General features: G+C 51.1%; 1 protein-coding gene across 1 annotated transcript; it reads left to right on the top strand.

Annotated features, from left to right (window-relative positions):
• The first annotated feature begins 16,487 nt into the window (after nucleotides 1–16,487).
• On the top strand, nucleotides 16,488–18,739 carry LOC149809828 (prolyl 3,4-dihydroxylase OGFOD1-like). The gene is made up of 4 exons (XM_089994592.1): nucleotides 16,488–16,763; nucleotides 17,376–17,453; nucleotides 17,687–17,995; nucleotides 18,575–18,739. Exons 1-4 carry the CDS (start codon nucleotides 16,488–16,490, stop codon nucleotides 18,737–18,739), a joined length of 828 nt encoding a protein of 275 aa, XP_089850718.1.
• Nucleotides 18,740–20,594: the final 1,855 nt, after the last annotated feature.

The raw sequence follows: 20,594 nt of genomic DNA, 5'->3' as shown, positions 1-20,594 counted from the left end.
GGACCTGGCGTGATTCCCGATTGATTTTCTTTTCTTTTCTTTTTTAGAGCACCTAACACCTGATCATGATCATGATCTGGTACGGCCAGTTCCAAGCAGTAATGGTTTTGTGATACACTACATAATTTCAATTTTAATTTGAATTACAATGGGAATGTCATTTCCCAACTATAGTCAAGTGGTCAACTGTCACCTTCGGTTCGAGGGTCATACGTTCAGATCTTGTTTCGGCGCGAGCGCTTTCCGGTGTGAAAGGCAACAGATGGTTAGAGAAGTTGCTCTTGCAGCAAATTCCGCCAAGGATTTCGCCTGCCAACATTCGTCGGCGGCCAAGTTTCTATATCCACTTTTTGTCTGATGGCATCAAATTTGACATTGAAAATGTCCGATTAACCAATCGAGAAAGAGACTGGAAACAGATCAGCGCCCAGACAGGTTTGACCGTAATAACAGGGACAGGTTCTTATGAGACTTAATTTCCCCGTGTAGCTCGCGGACCTCTCAACCTTTGACTTCACCACGCCAGGCGTATACGCTTTACAAGAGGTAAAGGCTAGTGCTAGCATAGTAAATCAAACTGTAAGCATTTAGCTGTGGTTATGCATTGTTGCAAGCAGTGCTGCTAGCTAGGCAACTAGCTGGCTACAGGGTAAGATGACTTCGTGTGACCCACCCGAGAAAACCTGCAGTAATATGTGCCCAACAAATCTGGCAAAAACATATGCTAGTTGACCTGTGGTTAGGCACTGTTACGACAGTATTTGTTGAAGAGGGCAGTGCAGACATCCAAAGCGGTAAATGGCCAATGATCTGGGGATTTGCCGCAAGGGAACCATTTGCACGCCAATGTCGACCTTCCCAAGTTGGGGTATTTTACTGCCAGGTGTCACTGTTGCATTTTCGCGACTGATTCGCCCGCTTTGGCTGCATCTCACCCGTGGCCCAGCCGTCCATGGCCGGCATTTTCACCCAAAACAGGCCATTTGACGGGAGGACGGTGATAACAACCACTGGCACTAAGCTACGAGAATCTCGGCATGTGGAAGCCAGTGCGCTGGTCCGTTGTCAAGGAGTCGACGCGGCGAGGCTCGGCGCTGAGGAGCGTTTGCTTCAAGACATGGTGCGCGTACGCGCCCCTCGAGATGCCCTTCTGGTTGAGGCGCTCCATGAGGCGGAAGCGCTTGTCAGACACAATCTGGCGCGTACTGTAGCCGTGTATCGGCTTGAAAGCCGTCAGGACAGGCTCTGGCTCACTCAGCAATGACTTGGTTGGCTGCAAGACCCGAGTGGGATCGTCCTCAACATGCACCTCCACCTGCATTTGCAGGCTCGAGTTCATGATGCGCGGATCTCCTTTCTTGCAGGGTACAGCACAAGAAGACATGTCAGGTCAAGCTAGAGTAAGTCATGCTTGACCAGGTACGCTTGCGTCCGATGATAGTGACGTGGCTTTGTTTCCCAAGCAGTTGTGAGTTGCCAAGGTGCACAAGGATGCTGTAGTTTGGTAACAACATACATCAGCATGATCTGAATAGAGAAATTGGTTATCATGCCATGTCTCGCCCCTATTGTTGATGAGGGGGGCATCCCCAAGGGGCTGCTGCTGCTGTATGATCGCATCCACGGAGTATGCACGACGGTGCACAACCCCATAAATGCAAACGGTCGAAATAAAAAATTAAAAAAATGGTCTGTGCATTGAGAGAAAAAGAGTCTGTCCACCAGGCCAAAATGAGCCAGAGCTCTCTGCTGACGGGACTTGAGCATCAGCAAAGCTCTGCCCCCCAACCGGCTGACTCACGAGTGACTGGTTTACTAGGCGACAATATGAACTCATATACTTTGGCAACTTCAGGTGCACCCTTCTTGTCCGCCACATCTAGACGTTCAGATCTAAACAGCGATTTGCAACTCTCGTGTGCTTCCCAGATTTTGAATCTTGCAAGTCCCCCGTCCCACTGATTTCGGCCTTCGCTACTTTCGTGCACAATGCTCAGCTCGTGCGTGTCTTGTATGTGAAGTTGCAAAGGAGCACGTTAAAGACCGTGATGCAACCCATTGGGTCAGGCTATGATCCTGTAAAACGATACATCATCATGATGACGGGTCAGGTCAGGCCAGATCCAGTACGTTCATAATGGGAGATAGTAACATCGCATTTCCCTGTCATTTGCATCATCGATGGACCATGATGTATGATACATCGAGAGAACAGCGGAGAAGATAGGCTTTTCGGGAAGATGGCATGGGCGCGCAGGAATGGCGCATGACATGATAGGAATGGATAAATGTTCCATGGGAGGTGGAATTATACTGTCAGACAACAGACATCACAGCCGCCTACCTCAGGAGAGTTCAAGCTTAGTCTTCAAACCACACAGACCTTGGTACCCATATACCGTGTGGCTGCTAACCATTCAACCACACTAATATTCAATCTTTGTTCAAATCCAGCAAACCATTCAACTGTAGGTATAATAGATCAGAAGTAATCATTAAAATATTGGCCCCAAAAAATATATAGTACAAAGCCCTATTTTTTACCACAAGATCCTGGAGATTTGAGATGAGGATGTTTCTCACGGGTATTTCTTGGTGATTTCGATTGAGTACTTTGCGGCATTACGGTAATCAATTAATCAATCAATCTTACATTGTACAGACAACAGCAAGAACTAGACAGCGCGGACCGGCAACGAGCATCGCTCAATCTGCCATGGGTTCTGAGAAGAGCACGCACCAGGCTGCGGATGCGTTCAAGACGCATCTCCTTCGCAGCAGCCTCCTGCAGCTGCATGGCAAGCTTCCGCTTCTCCATATCGCGCTTCTCATCCCAGGCACGTTGTCGGAACTCCACTCGAGGGCCGTTTACCTTTGAGCGCTCGGCCGTACCCTGCATATGCTTCCGAGCGGTTGGGTTGGGGAAGGCACATGCAGGGTGGAGTTTTATTAGCTATACACGGTTTATGTCACTGAGCTGGCGGGTGATCCTGACGTCACCATCACACTTTTCTCACACAAACGTCGCGCCCATTCCGAAGCCCTCACACAACGGAATTGAATGCGACCGGTCTTATTGAAACCAGTGATCAAAATAAATCTTAGCTCTGTCGGGAGTGTTTGACCTAGTTGTGCATACTTTGGCAGATATATTTTTCGCGGATTTCACATCGCCCGTAGAGGGTCAAGACGTTGAGCAAATGTGCTGAAAAAGCGCGAAATGAGTAGGTAAAGGTGGTGCTTTCACCATACGCCCCGGGCCGAGACGCGTCTGTACATATTTTTAAATTTACAATCGGACGAGTATTGAGAAAGTTGTGGTTACGGGAGTGCCGGGGATAGTCATGACTTTGGCCATAGGGTACTGTGCCTTAATCAGCTCGTATGGAGACGTATGAAGGCTCTATAGACAGAACTCGGAGCGTACTACAATGTTCATACCGGCGGGATTTCGAGAACTTGAGTTTCCAGACCACAGTCGCAGCTCAAAGATGGGCTACACCACAACAGGTTTTCGCGCGAAGTATGGGATGACTTCATTTGGGCCCAACTACCCGTGATAGACGCTACAGGCCATGAGCTTTCGGGAGTGATGTGAAACCACATATTCTAAAAAAAACACTCTGCAAGCTGGTGAAATTTTCGTCTGTGCACATGGGGGCTTGATTGTGTGGCATGGCGCCTACGTGCACGTATATGGCAATCATTCATAGGACTGTATCTCCGGCTTCACAGCACACCAGGGCAGGGGACCAACGCAAGAACATAGCAATTGCACTTGTGCATGATGTCGGGAGGGCGGGGGGAGCCCCCCTCTCGGCCAAGGGTCGGGGGGGGTCGAGGGGGCAGCCACCTTGTCACCCCGAAAATACACGACTGCAGGGGGGATATGCTGGGTTTGTTGCTATGTAATTCGCATGACATGTCAATTTTTGATATGTTCGAGCCCTTCACCATGTCAAGGGCCGTCTGGGCTGTCGATTGAGCCATTGCAAGGTGGGTGGTTCAAGTCAGCATGTCGTAAATCCGGCCATTTCCCTGTGTATAGCTAATAAAACTTCACCCTGTGTGATGTTGTACCGTTTTACAACACTACCGCATCCACATGAGCATTGGCAACTTCAAGAACTACTTGGGAATCCAGATATCCGGTCATAAATAGATCTATGAATAATCTGGAAATCACACCATGTTGCCTCCGCCGCGAAACACTAACGTACCACGTCGGCGTGTAAGTCAGAAAAACTTCAGTACTGACTGCACCCATATCTGTCCGGCGAGACCAGCATACCTTCCTGATGTATCATAGTTTTTCAATGATATTACGTTCTGAAATGTCGTTTGGATGCCAATCTACCGTACTTCAAGGTCATGCTTGGCGACCATGGCACAGAATGCACGCAGAGTAGCATATCTACTCACGGGGGCATAAGTGTCTCCAAAGTCATTACCTGGTGATGATGATGCATCTTTTTACAACACTACTGCATCCACATGGACATTGGCAACTCCAAGAACTACTTGGGAATCAAAGTTATCATTACCATCACCTGAGGCAAGCGTACCTGGACCAGCCTGACTTACCATAACCTGACCTGACATGTCTTCATCCTCTAGGTCGCTGAGGGAAACCCTGTGAGGCCAGTGTGGCTTCGTAATCACCATTGCGTTCACGCTCTAAAATCAATCTACATCCAATGGTACGTTTGCCAAAAGGTAGAGGCACCACTGACCAGCATTGGTGTTGATGATGATGTATCTTTTTACGGCACTACCGCATACATGGACATTGGCAACTCCAAGAACTACTCGGGAATCAGTGCTACCAATACTTGTCCCTTAAGAGGTCCCATTTCTTTGTCAATAGCAGCTTGCCATAATGGCCCGTCAGGTCTAGCCAAGGCTTCCGACATGGACTTTGCCAATCCCACAACCTTGGTTGCATTCGCTGAATAGTTGCCACAGGCCTTGCGTGTGTTAGCCCTCGCATGAGGGTGTGTCTGAGGTAATTCATCTGCATTCCCCCCTTCAAGAACAGCTTGAAAAGCAGGCAACAAAGGCAGGAGAGGGGAAGAGGCTACGTCCTCGAGAGGTTCATCACCACTGTCTGACTCCGGCGGACTCTCTGCAACTATGTTGTTGGCCGGGTATCCGCGAGCCGAAAATATACCCGTCGCGGGTAACCCGCGAGCTTCGCACCCGCGCGGGTGCACCCGCAAACTGCCCTTTCCGCGCGAGCGTCTGGCATATGGCGCGAAATATTCAAATCGTAATTTGAAATGTGTTGGACGACCTGACATTGGCTGAACAACATATGCAAAGGCGTTAAAGAATATCATGGGCAACAAGCGCACCCTGCTCGGTACTGAGAAGCTGGAGAAAATGCTTTTCTGCTATGCCAACTCGCGCATTGCTGCTCGCATCGGTGAGAAGACAGTTGCGATGCTAGAGGCATCTGAGGCTGAGTGGATCAACAAGCTGTGCACTTCTGACGCTGACGACGCAGAGGATGTTGAATCTGACGATGAGGAGGAGTCTGTAGAGCATGTGTGGGATGTCTAGTGTAATACCTCTAAATTGTCATCGTTTGCCCTGTTATTGCACGCAGTGTTGTATGAATCATCAACCCTGTCGCGATTTCCGTCATGCCGCTCCAACAGCTAAACCAAATCAAACGCCGAGTAACAAGCAACGGTTGTACTGTATTCATCGAGTTGCATGCTATTGGGGGCACCTCTGGGCAACGCCCCCAGTAGCTCGCTCGCGTCAAGCCGTACAGGCTGGCTCGCGGTCAATACTTCCTGAAACTGGCGGGTTACCCGCGAGCCAAAAATACACCCGCAGCGGGTAACCCGCAGGCCTCGCACCCGGCCGGATACCCGGACCCGCCCCACAACTTAGCTCTGCAAGCTGCGCATCCAAGGCAGAAATGCCATGTTGTCAGACAGTGGTAAGAAACCTCTCGAAGACGTAACCTCTCCACCTGCCCTACCTATGCTGCCTGCTCTGCACGCTGTTCTTGAAGGGGGGGATGCAAAGGAATTACCTCAGTCACACCCTCATGCCAGGGATAACAAACGCAAGGCCTGTGGCAACTATTCAGCGAATGCAACCAAGGTTGTGGGATTGGCACCGGAGCCAAAGTCAGTTGCGGAAGCCTTGGCTGGACCTGACGGGCCATTATGGCAAGCTGCTATTGACAAAGAAATGGAACCTCTGAAGGAACATCAAAGCTGCTCAGTGGTGCCTCTACCTTTTGGCAAACGTACCATTGGATGTTGAATGATTTAGAGCGTTAATGCAACGATGATTACAAAGCCAGACTGGTCGCACAGGGTTTTCCTCAGCAGCCAGGTATTGACTTTGGAGACACTTGTGCGGCCGCAAGTAAGTATGCTACTCTGCTTGCATCCTGTGCCATGGCCGCCAAGCATGGCCTTGAAGTACGGGGAGATTGACATAAAAACAGCATTTCCGAACGGTATCTTGGAGGAAGAAGTGTATATGGGACACCCTCCAGGCAATTGTGCTCGTCCAGGATACTGCATGCTTGTTGTATCAGTCCATGTACCACAAATATGGTCAAAAACTATCACCTAGGGCGTGGCACGTCTATTCATGCATTAGCGCGCACGGATTGTGTACGTGGCATGCGCATGCGCAATTTCCAGAAGTTCCAGCTTCCTAGATTGTGACACTTTGCATGGTCTTGAAGAGTATGTATTCTGTGTGTTTCGCCGCATTTCTAGCTTCACTTCTCGAATCTGTGATTTCCATCAGCCTGAGCTGACATGCATACTGTACACCAAACACAATTATCTGATGATGCAAATGATGTATGTCCTCACAAATCTACCGCATCCATGTAGACACCGGCAACTTCAAGTACTACTTGACAAGACCGCAAGATGTGAATATATGAAACACTTCGTGACACGTCGTAGGTCCGGGGATTAATGACCCTCGAGCCATGGCAAGAAGGTCGACCAGGGGCCCATGTCTTTCAGGGGGGTGTGGGGTCGAAGCTTGGCCCAAAATCGTCTCACCCCCCCCCCCTTGAGACCCCCTAGGATGCAGTATCGCGAGATAGGAATGGTCATTCAAGACCGCATCCAGTCACTATTGCTGTGAATGCTTCGACCTTGCATGTGTTTCGTTGACTACTTCACTCTATGGTTATTGTAGGGCCATTCAGCTGAGGTAGGTATGTTGGGAGCTCAGATTGATGTCTAATTGATGTCCACTTGAAGAGGGTATGGATGGGGTCGAGGGTCCCTTTTAGGGCCGCCCGACCCAAGCACCCTCCCATCCACGCGACTCAAGGATAACGGGGTAAGGTGCCTTCTTGAGGCACCTTCATAGCACCCCTGACCTACCGCATGTCACAAAGTGTCTCATACATTCATGAACACTGTCCGAAGAGGCCCTTCGGCAATGTCAAAATCGGTCACGGTAGCCAGATGTGATGACATTTAAGTACACCCCTTCGGCATCGCGTAATCAAAAGTTGCGCGTGTTTGGGCATAAAATTGAAATCGTGGCGACCTATCATCATGCTACCTCATGTTTACCCACACATACCGGAAGAGACAATCACAGCGTTACCAGATTCGTTTCAGCTTGATGAATTGCTGTTATAGAATAGTGAGTTACTGGTTCACAATTCCCGTCGACGCGGGTGATTGTTTAGTGCATCGGAATTGAGGGGGCTATGGGGGATTGACGTTTGTGTTCGCGTCTTTGCGAGTTTTTGTCGAGGAGACAAAGCCACTTTCAATTCACAAATGGTAGATGTCCCCCCGCTGGCGAACAAAAACGCAGATAGCGATGGATCGGAAAATGATGAGTGCTCTGTGCGTACTCTGTGCGGTACTGTAAGATCAAAACTGCACAGCGATCGATTTGTGCGCATACCTGTCTGATTTATCTTTTTCTCTTGCACAAATCACATGGAACGGCCCCAAATCGGTCTGAGTTCTCCGTTCTCACAAGAAGGCGGTGCAATTCGTTGAATTTCCTGATTCTTGCCCGAATCCGGTAACGCTGGGCAACGACCGCGACCCATCAGCATGCAACATCACGAGAACCCGCACATACCTGGGAAAGAAGGGTGAGGAACTGCAAGCGAGCCACAGCGCGTATCTCGCGCTCCGCATCCACAGCTGCATGGTACTCGCGCAGCTTGGCGCGGTCGCGCTCTCGTCGCTCTGCATGTGCGGCTTCCAGGACTGCCCGACGATGTGCGTCATGCGCCTGGTGCGACGCGATCATTTCGGCCGCGGCGGCCGCCTCTGCGTCGTGGCGCTTGACCTCTGCGTCGTGCGTCATTTGCATGCGCTCCCGCTCCACCTCAAATTCCACCACCTGCGCATTCGCCACGCATAAAAACAATACACCTTCCAGCCGGTAACACGACATCACGGCCCTCCGATGTGAAACACGGCAGGCTTCGGCCTCAGGCACAGGCTGATCGGCCTGGGGGACATGATCGAAGCCTGCTTGGAAGAGTGCGTGAGACATGCTGGACGTGTCGTTCCCCGTTTCAACGCTGGTTGGACCTAGTGGTAGGCATACAACGACACACGTTGACCCGAAGCCCGCTGGGCAGGCTCGTCGTGACGGCGCCTGCGTAAACCCTGCGAGTCACTGCTCGATTCAAGATTTTGTGCTACTTCTGGAGAGGCTGCCTGCTTGTGCCATGCAAACACTTTGCTTGTGTGGCCCCTGAGTAGTGAGATGACGTCTGTTCAACATACTCCACCAGGGGAAAAGAGCAAACACGTGGTTATGAAGAGTTCATTGCCTTGTTCACAAAAACTGAACCGAAGGCTGTACAGCCGCTGTGGCCGTCAAGATTGAGCCTTCCACCGCCTTGACCTCACTGCACTAAAAGCTATCTTTGCATCACACGCTTGGCAGTCCTTTTGCTATGATTTGTCCGAGCGAAGTACATGGTGGGTTCAGTGTCGAGCTGTGTCCATGCCCCAGTACGTTTAGAAGCGTGTGACTATATCCCAAATGATCAACAACAATAACCACACCTGAGCGGAGAAGGCGGCTCGGGCGGAACTGCTGCGCTCATCCTCCTGCAGTGCAGCCGCACACTCAGCGTTGACGAGGGCGCTTCGGCGCTGCCACTGCTCCTGTAGCTCCTTCATCTTGGCCTGGCCCAGCATCTTGGCCGCCACACACTCCTCAAACTCCTCCAGCTGCGCGAGGCTCTTGATCGGCAGCCGCCGGTGAATGTCTTGCAGCATCTGCGAGGCTCTGTCCAATTTGAGAGGTCATGTAATCAGGTTGATAGGCAACACCTCCTTGACAACATTTGGAGTTGGCACCTAATTCGGGGGAGAGCCAGATATGTTGCAGCGCCGCACTCTGCAGTGCCTTGGAAATGGGTGTGCATTGGCGGGCAACCACGTAGTCTTGCTCCATATCTGTCAAGCTTGCCCTCTGTTCAGGCTCGTACTATCTTGAGCGCCAGAAGCGGCAAGCTATTTGCCCTTCGAAGCAGACTTCAAATCCAAACTTACGGGTTTTTTTATCCCTCTCAGTATCACTGCAATGACTGCGATGAGCATTTGGGGGATGCTCACGCAGGCTGTGTTCACTGCACCGTGGATTGTCCCAGCTTGTGGCCTAAATTATACCAATGTCTTGAAGTGGTTGGAGGTCTTGGACCACAAGGTGGGATATTGGCAACTCTCTGTTGGGAGTTGAACTCTTGGCAACGATTTTGAGTGTGGGTTGCGACGATCTCCCAAAGGAATTGACGGGCCGTTTTTGGTTAGCTGTGGCTGATCCCCTTTCTTGGAGGGTACAAGACGACGAAGAAGACATGTTAGGTCAGGATATGGTAAGTCAGGCTGGTCCAGGTGCGCCTGCCTCAGATGAAAGTAATGGTAGCACTGATTTCCAGTAGTTCTTGAAGTTGCCAATGTCCATGTGGATGCGGTAGTGTTGTAGAAACACACATCATCATCATGTAAGACTCCCAAGCAATTATTGGAGTTGCCAATGTTCATGTGGATGCGGTAGCGTTGTAAGAGGGCACATCATCATCGTGATTGTGAAGCGGTGCAGCGTGTATGCCATTCTGAACATCAGCGGATGGGAGGCGCCCATCTTTGGACCAATTTTGGACGCTAACCCGAAACAATGGAGTGTGGGTGCGATCACAATGTGATCCATGTCAAGCTGCCGTGACTGGTTTCACCCTTGTACTACTTGAGTTCAACTTCAAAAACAATGGGCCATCACGCCAAGGCTGATCTGACGAAGAGAACGCTGCCCCATGGAGCTTGCTCAGAGGGCTTCGGGCTCAACCCTCGATGCAGCCCGCAGTACAGCGGGCTGCATCGAGGGAACAGTTGAGGGAAAACATCGAGTCCTACTTGGGCATGAGCACTACCATGACCATCACCTGAGACAAGTGGAATCAGAGGAGCGATGGGGTTCAAAATGCAATGACCTACTTCTGAACCAGGATGCAACTGATGGTGTGGTATGCAAGTACATTTATGGTGTTCATTGAGGGCTTCATAAAGTATCAGAGATTTCAGCTGCTCTGCCTTGCTATGTAGCAATTCGCCATGCGGACCAGACTCGAACCATGCATTGGACCATAAATACGTCAGGCCAGAGTGCTATCTGCAGCCAGGAGCAAGGTGCAGGATGCTGAGTTTCCCTCAATAAACACACTGTTCATGAACATGCCAGCCTAGTCCACAGTCGCACCTCAGCAAAGCCTGCCATCAATGCGGCCGTGAGAATCCCTGAACACTGCCTTTGTTGTGCACTGACATAGCGATATTAGCGAGCCCTGATGCCATCACGGGTGTTATGATGTGTCTGCAAGTCCATGTCACCCCACCCCAGTGCTTGTCCGGCTGAACGGAATTGGGGTAGCTCCCGTTAGTACTCGTCCGCGAGTCCACCTTCTTCCAGCAGTATACTTTGGACAACAAATGCGTAGGAACGACATATACATGTACGTTAGAGACACTGGTAAACTGGTGATGATGTATCTTTTTACAACACTACCGCATCCCAATCCACTGGTAAGTTCAAGTATCGGGTCAACACTCCACCAGTGTGTTGTTTATCATCACGCACCTGCCGTTTCGTGCCTTTTCCAGAGTCGCAGGAAGCCCAGCGAGAGCGGAGGTTGATGTACGCGAGCACGTCTTCCTCGCACCAGTCAGGAGGGAGTGCTCTGGCGAGACGCTTGAGGGCGGCTTTGCACTTGCGCGACAGCCTGCATGAAATTGGCGTGCAGCGCCTGAAAGGCAGCTTGCACTTGGCGTTGCAGCTCCTTACTGGCCATTGGAAAGCTGCAGGGAGGAGCAATGCATTGTCAGCTTGAACACTGCGGGGATTAGGCACCTCCTACTGATGCTGATATACCGTACTACCGCCATTTCTAGAGAGATAATATACATTCAGAAAAATCGCAAAGAAATCCCCGTTTGCAACATTTTCATCCCAAATCTTCAGGATGGTATGGCAAGAAATAGGGGTTTTTACCATCTGATTTCGGGGCCTAACGTAGTACTTATTACTGATTCATTGTACCTACGGTCGAAGTGCTTGCAGGATTTGAGCAAATTGAATATTAGCGTGTCTGAATAGTTACGAGCCATACGGTGTATATTTACAACACTACGCATCCACATGGGCATTGGCAACTCCAAGCTCTTCTTGGGAGTAAACGCTACTATAACTTGAGGGCAACGTACGTGGACCAGCCTGACTGATGAAGCAGAATCTAAATACATAGGAAGTTATGCCATGTCCCCTCCGCCATAGAACACGGCGAGAGGGACGTACCCAGGCTGGGGTTTCAGCCACAGGGCTGGGCTGATCAAAGGAGAGTGCCAGGGCAGGCTGTTTGTGGCAGGGGCTGTCGTGCTGCGTGTGTGTTATTCAACCATGACTTCAGCCGTGGAAGTCTTGATGTATCTGGTCAAAGACACCAAATGATGAAATATATACACGTGCAACAACATTCCGCCACAAAAGTGACATTCCACTCTGCAATGCATAACCCTACAGTGCCGAGCAAACTATGCCCGTCGATGAGCCTACACTCACGATCAGTCCATACTCAAGTGATGTGAGCATGCATCAGCGTACCGTGCACGGAGTGCAAACGCGTCGACGTTGGCCTCTGACGCCGCCAGCGACGGATCCAAGAAGCCTGCGCACGCATGGCGTCCGGAGTCGCTGGGACAAGGACGAGTCCCACTCGGCGTCCGAGCGCGTGCCTCGCACCGAGCCTGCGCCTCATGCAAGGGCTCAACAGCCGCATGTACGGCTGAGTCAGCGCCACAACACAGTCCTTCTCCAGCCTCATCATTCTCGATGGCGAGGGCGTTGGACACAGAACGGCTCTCACTTCCATGTCCCGGTCGTCCCGTCGAACTGCCGCATTGCGATCTTCTTACACCGCTGCTCCCAAGCTCCTGAAGCGCCTCCCCTCGAGCGGGCCTCGAGCCGCAAGTGTCGTCAACGGCAGCGACAGCAGGATGGCCGTCAGTGTTGCCGACGTCGGCAACGGCTGCCGCGTCATGGCCATTCGCTTCAACACCGCTCAGCAAACCAACACCGCAGTTGCCGAGTTCAGCACCTCCCCCAGAAGCGGCATTGCCAGAGCCCATGCCAATGCGCGGCAGCGTTGTTTGACGAGCAGCCTTGTCGTCGCCGTCTGATGCAGCGGATGCACAATTCCGACGCGATCTGGCGATTTCAGGCAAGCTGAGCGCCTCGTATGGTCCGCCGGTGCCAGCGAGGAAGGCGGATTTGCCATCGGCAATGCTGGAGTCGGTCCTGGAGCCTGCAAGTGGGGCTATGCAGGGACCGGCAGGCTTGTGCTCGCATCCTGCTCCACCAGCGACGCCACAAGGAGCTTCATCAGGTTCCGGAAGCATCCAATCGCTGCATGCAGATGCATGTGCATTGCTTGCTTCAGGGTTGCTCCTCGCGAGGTGGTCTTCAGTCTGTGCAAGCTGACTTGGCCCGATGATACCCACACTGCCATCGCCCATGTCTGCAACACCCGCCGTGGGCTCCCTACCTTGGTTGGCTTCTAAACCGGTTTCCCTGTCACTGGAGGTCATGAGTTGCGTTCCGTCAACTCGCTTGCTGCATTCTACGGCACCATCAGCACCGCTACGCATGTCTTGCTTAGCGGCAAATCTGAGATTCGATTCGCAGCTGCCGGTAAGCGTCACAGCAACACCTCCATCGCCCCCACCATGTGCGACCTGTGTATCAACGGGGCCGACATCTCGTGTCTCCCCTCCTCTAGAACCCTCCCATTCTGTGCGTAGGCCGCCCCGCATTCCAGCCCCGGCTACAGCGGTCGAGATGTGACCACGCTCGCGTCCAGCGGCACAGCTTCTCTCAACTGTGCTCGCACCCTCTGCGCTGGAGACTCCATCTCTTGCTTGAGGTTCTTCGCTCAGACCCCCTCTGCTGGAAGGGCTTGCATTCTCCTCAACCCGACCAAGCTCCAGAATTTCCTCCTTTGGCGCAGCGGGGCTGGGGGGGCGTGTTTCACATGTGCGAGGCTGCTCAAGATTTTTGGATATGTCGCTGGAGCGATGCGACTCCTCTCTTTCTTTCGATTGCGTACGGAACCCGTCGATGCCGCATTCCTTAGGAGCGACCTCTCTGCTGGCAACGTCCCCTGCAGCGTTGACTGGGTCGTCATCGCCAGTTTCAGCTCGTTCGCGCCCTGCACTGCCCATTCGCTCTCAGCTGCAACGATTCGCATAGCAAGATGTAGAATCTCTAGAGACAACAACACACCTCTGCAGCCGTGATGCAAGCAGCTTGGGCGCAGCGATGATGATGATGGTGATTTGCGCGCTTTATTTCGCGCTCTAAGTCCTATCATTATCTATGTGATGTGATGATTCGCACGCTGTTTGGTTTTAATGTTTTGTTGAAATGCTGTTTTTACTTAATAGCTTGTTGACTACTTCCTGCCATTATCTATGTGCTGTAATGATGGTGTTATCCGCTGACGTTCAATGAGCTGTATTGCTTCGAACATTAGGACTTGGTTGCTTTTGGCCTGAATTTGGCTTGTCTTTGCTTATCTAGGCGATGTCATGTTCTGCCTGCGTCTTTGCTTCTGCTCTTATCGATGTGATGCCTTTCTACACCACCACCACATCCACCAGTCGCTACGAAAACGGCGACAAGCAAATCCACCGTCCGAAGACTTCAAAGCAGACAAGAGACGCTGCAAAGGCCCATGCATATTAAAAAAAAAAAAATTCACACCTGATGGGGGTTGGACACAATCCATCTGATGGCCTCCGGTGGCATTGGGATTGTCTTCAAATCCCAATGGCGATATGGCATCTTGGGCGTTGCGAGTCTCAGCTATTCTCTCGGAACAGTCCACCTCTCCTGTGATGTCCCAAACCACAGGCACTGGTAGGGTTCCCGCACCGATGGGTTCTGTTCTGGTCACATCCTCGGAAGAGGCCCCGGGGGGTGTGTTGGGTGAGGTATCGCCGTGGTTTGGCGATGCTGTGGGCCCAGGTGTGTACAACATGCCCATTGCTTGCGCCCACCACAGGGGCATGGTTGACAGTGTATCGTCGAGGGCATCCCGATGTGACCTGCACGGTGCTCATTTTGCCTTGCTGAGTTGGGGCTGAACTCCGGGGTCCGGGGGGGGTCGGAATATCGGCCACAGATGCACCACTAAACACGATCTGCTACATCAACTGCAGGCCGAGCTAAATAAATACAGCATTCACGCTCGCTCAAAGCAACATCTCCCTTTGAACGGTCTGTGGGTCATCAAGTCCATGCTCGTCGAGGCGTTCAGATGCAATGGATCATCTTATGGGGTAGTCATTGTAAAGACTGTAATTCTGTAATTTTATGTATCGTGAAAGACTGCGTTTCTTCTTCTTCTTCAGTAGCCATGTAGAAACCACGTTATCACCGAGATGCTTGTGGAGCTGGACCATTTAGTTTACGGACAAACACGTTGTCGCTGACATACATGTGGAGCTCAGCCAACTTGCCCTCGAGGAGTGCCTTCTCGCCATGAATATCAGAAACAGCGTTCTTGATGAGGTTCAATTCGCCAGTCCTCGCAGTAAATTCAGTGTCTTTTGCTTCCAGAGCTACCAACTTGTATTCTGTCACTCTATAACGTCATGAAGCACTCGACAAATGGCAAGGTGCAACCGACTAGAGGCGTACTTGATTTCGGAGTTCAAGACCGCAGCGTCGCCTTCCAGCATCCGAATGTGCCTCATTTCAATCTCGCCTGACGCCGCCAGGTCTTTGACAACGGCCTCGGTCTCTTCTTGCATGTGCTGGAAACCGTAAGCTCGTATGCTCCGTGTAATAGCGCGTGCTCGAGTGATGACGTCCTTGCACGTTATGGTCTCCTCCCGCAACAGTTGCTCGGACACAAATGCGTCGTCCAAACAAGCTTGAATGAACGTCTTTGGAGCACAACCTCCGATTTCCATTTCCCCGACGAGACCTTTGATGTCGGCTTCGAGCGAACATGCTTGCGAGCTCAGGATACGGTGTTGCACGAGCCAATCACATTTGTCCGACTTCCCGGATTGTCTGAGCTTTTGAGACTTCAAGAATTGTTTGATGCGTTCACCCTACAGCAAGCAGTGTCCGTGGTAACAATAATTGACGCCAGCGCACTTGTGAGCTGTTCGCGGTGATGGACATGATCTTCCTGGTGGTCTTGTGTGGACAAAAGCACGCTGCCATGAAACGAAATTGCGTGTTCATGCCATTTTGAAAGGCCAATATCTCAAGATGCACGTCAACAGCTTCGTTCACGATAATTCTCGAAAGCAACCCGCGATGCACGCAGCACAAGAGGACGCTACGACTGCCTTGATAGTCTTGCCTCATTCAATTGATGCAAATATTGTTGATAGTGAAATCAGCGTACCTTTTCCAAGATGCTGTCAGCCCTTCGAAGACCGAAGCCTTGGCTTTCCTCCGCAGAACAGGCATTTAGAGTGCTTGAGCTTGCTTCAGCTCGAACCCACAACATCCATCGCAGAACTCTGCTTTCTGTAAAGTCTTTCCGTTATTATGCTGAAGGTCTCATTCACGAAAGAGACGATGGATTCATGAACGAGCCTGCAACCCACACCTCGACAGTTCCACTGGGACTCGAAAACTGAATACTGTCCCCGAGGATATACATGCTGAGTCTGATAATAGCAGACTGCCCTCCACTGCAGGACCCAGCATGGCACAAGGTGCACCAGAGTGGCTGCAGATGGCATGAGATAGGCCATACTCAAGGGCGGGCACGCCTGATTTGCCAGCTTCCTTCGCCTGTGATATAACTCGCATTGGTAGCCATATTCGGTTGCTGCGATTAGCAGAAGTCGAGGCGCTTCATCTTGCGTATATGCAACCCTGCTTTGCGTTGTGTCGGGCCTGTGTTGCTGCTTTGGTAGCGAGTTGCACGGAACATGACGTCCTCTGGAGTAGATGTCAACCCAAAGAGGGATGCAGAAGTTACCGATGATGAAAAGTGCGCTAAGCGTCTGAAAGTTGATTTAAGCCCCCTCCGCGATGACTTGCTGGATAACGCAAACCGTCAGGCCTTGAAGAAGGAATTCGATAGCAGCTCGCCTTACACACATGTAGTGATACGCGATCTTTGCAAGCGAGATGTTTTATCGAAGGCCCGTGACGAGCTTATTAACAACGTCGAAGCAAAGTTCAAGGAGACTGACTTGTTCAAGGTGCGCAACAGTTGCCACTCGGCAGGATTGATGTGGTGATCTGTACAGGTAATTGTCCCCTCCGTGAACGCAAAAAAACGTTCTTTCAATACGGCGTGCCATCTGCACGCAAGTTTGGGTGCTTGTTGCGTAGTAACACTATGGAATCCCGGCGTTCGCCCTTGACGGCGTAATCCGACATCAAGCCGTTTTCATTGGTAAGCAGATGCAATGCATGTAAAGCTGTTGATTGTGTTATCTTATGTCTTATCGCTAAAGTGCAAGCGCACGTCCACTTGCGCTAGGATATGGGCGTCGTCGATGCCATGCCATGCCATAGGGGTGATGTTGCTGGTACACTCGGCGCGATCTTACCGTGATTCGGCGCTTTGACTTTGAGCAGCATGATCCTATTGATTGTAACCCGCGACCTCATACGTTTGATTTCCAGGAGTAACGCAGGCGAAGGTCGCCTTACATTCATGTTCGGTGTACCAGTGTCGTGGAACTCCAGTACATGTCGGAATGTCGGCTGACATGATGCATGGCAGCGATGGTTGGTCGGTATCACTGATATGTCTTCTTCGATCAAGCTTTCTGTGCCTTGGGATCATTCGCGAGTGTGACGTGCAGGTCTACCAGACTGGAGACCTGGCAAACATCGACGGCCTAGAACCCGAGCTTGCCGCAAAGCTCCCCACGCTTCTCGAAGTGAGAAACGCCATTTATTCTCAAGAATTTCGCAACTTTGTCGAAGAAGTGCGTTTCTTAAGACCTAAAAATAAGCGTATGTACAGTGTGCCGGCGCCCCGTACGATTGATGCTCGTATACGGTTGCCCACTGGTGTGAATGTCGCTCGCTGGAATGGCCCTCGACTGCCACCTGGCACCTTAGTCGGAATACCCCCCTCGAAGTGTATTTCCCAAGTTCTTTCAAAATGCAGGTGACAGGGCTGCAGCGCGGTACTCTGACAGACAAGACGGACTGCTCAAGCAACGTATACGCTCACGGTGGTCATTTGCTGTGTCACGACGACGTCATCAGCACCCGCGCAATCTCATATATCATCTACCTGACCGACCCTGACACAGAGTGGGTACCCGAAGATGGTGGCGCTCTCGAATTGTACGAACTCCGTGACGAGGACAGCTGTCAGCCGGAAGTCATCCCCTCGACGTGCCTCCTGCCGCATTTTAACAGCATGGCGATGTTCACGGTGCAGCCAGGTCGCAGCTTTCATTCAGTTCAAGAGGTATGTTTATCCACCACTGGAAACCGATGGACAGGAAGTGTACTGCGGCAATCTCTCTCACTTCAATGTGCCTGAACACGCTCGCAGAAAGAATAGCCTAATATGAGTGTACTTCGTCACGTGTGCAATACGTCTAGAGAAACTGCAGAAATTGCTCAATTGCTTTCGATTTGATTGCCAGCACGCCCAAAAGGGGGTTGGGCAAACTCAATCCCTGCACCTCAGCCACATCCGAATGTGGAATTTACACAAATAACTTATGCAACGCTGCGCACAGTATGGATTCGATAGCATAGCACATCATGTGCCTGTTTCGTTAGATAGCCCTACCTCGCATTATCTTCAAATATCTCGAAAATATAGCATCCTATGCTGATCATAGTTTCCCTCATAGCTCGAACTTGAGACGTCTGCTGCGTTCCTTGTGCGCTAGCGCGTGCGCCACATAAAGGGCGATGTTCTTCATCTAGCCTGCTCAACATGTATTTGGTATAACCAAAGCAGCAAGGGAAATCATACAGCAAGTACCTAACTTGATGCCACCTATGACCACGTGGTCCATCTGCCACCCGATTCAAGGGGTCGTGCATGCGAATCTTGCTTCGGCGCAAGCGGTTTTCTGGTGTGCCCAGGACTCTGATGGTTAGAGCAGTTGCTCTTGAAGCAAAGTCCCCCGTAGATTACGCCTGCCAATTCGGTGGCGTCCGAATTGACATACACAGCAATAACTGTCAGGAACCTTAAGCGGTTACTAGTGCTAGTGCACAAATTGGTAGCGTGCCTTTTTGCAAAGCGCAAAGAAGACTTGGCTTCGGTTCCATGTTCTGCGCTTAACAACAATATTTTTGTTTGCCTGCAAACGTTTCTCTGCAGCAGGCACCATTCAATAGAGCGGGTTGTAGGGGATTGCGAGGACTCGAATGTGAAGGGGTGGGTTTGAAGTGACGTGAGAGGAAGACTTTGCGCACATGGGGTCGATTACGGATCTGCTTGGACTAGAGCGTTTCTAAGACTATAAGGATGCAAGGCATAGTAGACAATTCCCCTGTTGGCACTGATGAGCGCAGTATCACGGAATAAAATGCACTTAGCTTTGCTTCGCCAGGAAAGAATAAATAAAGCAATAACATGGCAGGTACAGCCTCCTGCCAGTTGGAATGGGTGAGGTCATTCCAATCATTCACGACCAGCATACCAGTGATGCGGACACCATTGGTGTGACGGCAATCGTGAAAGTTGCCTAGGAAACCGATATATCAAGTAATGATGACTCCCAAGTAGATCTTGGAGTTGCCAATGTCCATGTGGATGCGGTATTGTTGTGAAAAGATACATCATGACATCACATAGATTATGGCAGGAATAGTCAACAAGCAACAAAGGCAGCACAATCAAAAAGATGCAGCTCATTGAACGTCAGCGGTTGGAACAAGCAAGCCAGTTGCCAATGTCCATGTGGATGCGGTAGTGTTGTACAAAGATACATGTTCATCATCATGACCTTGCGTGTCATCTGCACAATCACTCTGCGGCATGATAGCTGAAACGGACTCAGACCGTCACAATGGAGCCGCGATCAATTCGAGTGCCTGCTTGAGGACACTTCCGGCGCGCCAAGTGAGGGGGTGGAAACAGCAACACCCCACCCCCTTCGACAGGCAAGAAACAGAAAAGGCTTGCAGCACATGCTTGCAAATCCCAGTTGCTTGGCGTGTTCTGCATGAGCGATGATAGCTTGTCGTCATGAAACAGCTCCTGTGCAGGTGTATTCAGACACTAAGCCACGGCTGTCAATCTCTGGATGGTACCATGCAAAGCAGCCACCTGAGGGGGTGGAGCTTGCGTCGCTGAATCAGCTCAAGTCCAGTCACGATGACTCAGCATTTGAGCCCCTGGGACACACGCTAGAGGGAGAGGAGTACACTGCAGAGGAGAAGGCGCTGCTGGCCGAATGGATCAACCCCACGTACCTCGAACGCAAAACGATCCGAGCGATGGTCACCCGATGGGAGTCTGACTCATGTGTGCAGCTGCGCTCCTTCCTGCGCTCCGAAAAAGCCGAACCGGTGCGCTCCTGAAGCTTTTGCCTGATGATGATGATTTATCTTTCGCAATGCTACCAAATCCACGTGGCAACTCCAAGGGCTACTTGTGAATCACTGCTTCAGGACCGAAGTGCACTAGATGGTAGCTGACTATACTGGCGTCTTCCTACGTCCCGACAAAGCTGAGCCGATGCGCTCCTGACACGCTTTTGTTTTCAAGACTCGCAAACCTTGAAAATGTAGAATAAAACAGAAGATTATAGAGTTGATACAACATGGTTTCTAAAGGCTGAAACGTACACGAACCATACGTGTACCCCTTCGCATGGAGCTGAACGCAGTTCTTGCTTGATTTGTTGGTACGTACCATACCAGCATACATGGCTCAGAAGATGCAGTGAAGCTGACATCCCATGACATGACAGCGATGACTCAGCCGTCATGATTCAGCTAATGGTTCCTCAACTTGGGGTCTCCACACGCCTGAACAGGTGACACTCTGACATGTTGAGTGCGCACTCCAGCTCTGTGGCTTTGCGGAGTTGGACGTGCAC

This window comes from Nuphar pumila, unplaced genomic scaffold, assembly GCF_984573655.1.
Source record: "Nuphar pumila unplaced genomic scaffold, dmNupPumi1.hap1.1 HAP1_SCAFFOLD_738, whole genome shotgun sequence".
Taxonomy (NCBI): domain Eukaryota; kingdom Viridiplantae; phylum Streptophyta; class Magnoliopsida; order Nymphaeales; family Nymphaeaceae; genus Nuphar; species Nuphar pumila.
This window is presented reverse-complemented; position numbering and strand designations above follow the sequence as displayed.

Coding starts and splice junctions, on each gene's coding strand:
- LOC149809828 (XM_089994592.1), top strand. CDS start 16,488: ATGACGTCCTCTGGAGTAGATGTCAACCCAAAGAGGGATGCAGAAGTT. Junction 16,764..17,375: donor AGGAGACTGACTTGTTCAAG/GTGCGCAACAGT, acceptor TGTGACGTGCAG/GTCTACCAGACTGGAGACCT. Junction 17,454..17,686: donor AGCTCCCCACGCTTCTCGAA/GTGAGAAACGCC, acceptor TTCAAAATGCAG/GTGACAGGGCTGCAGCGCGG.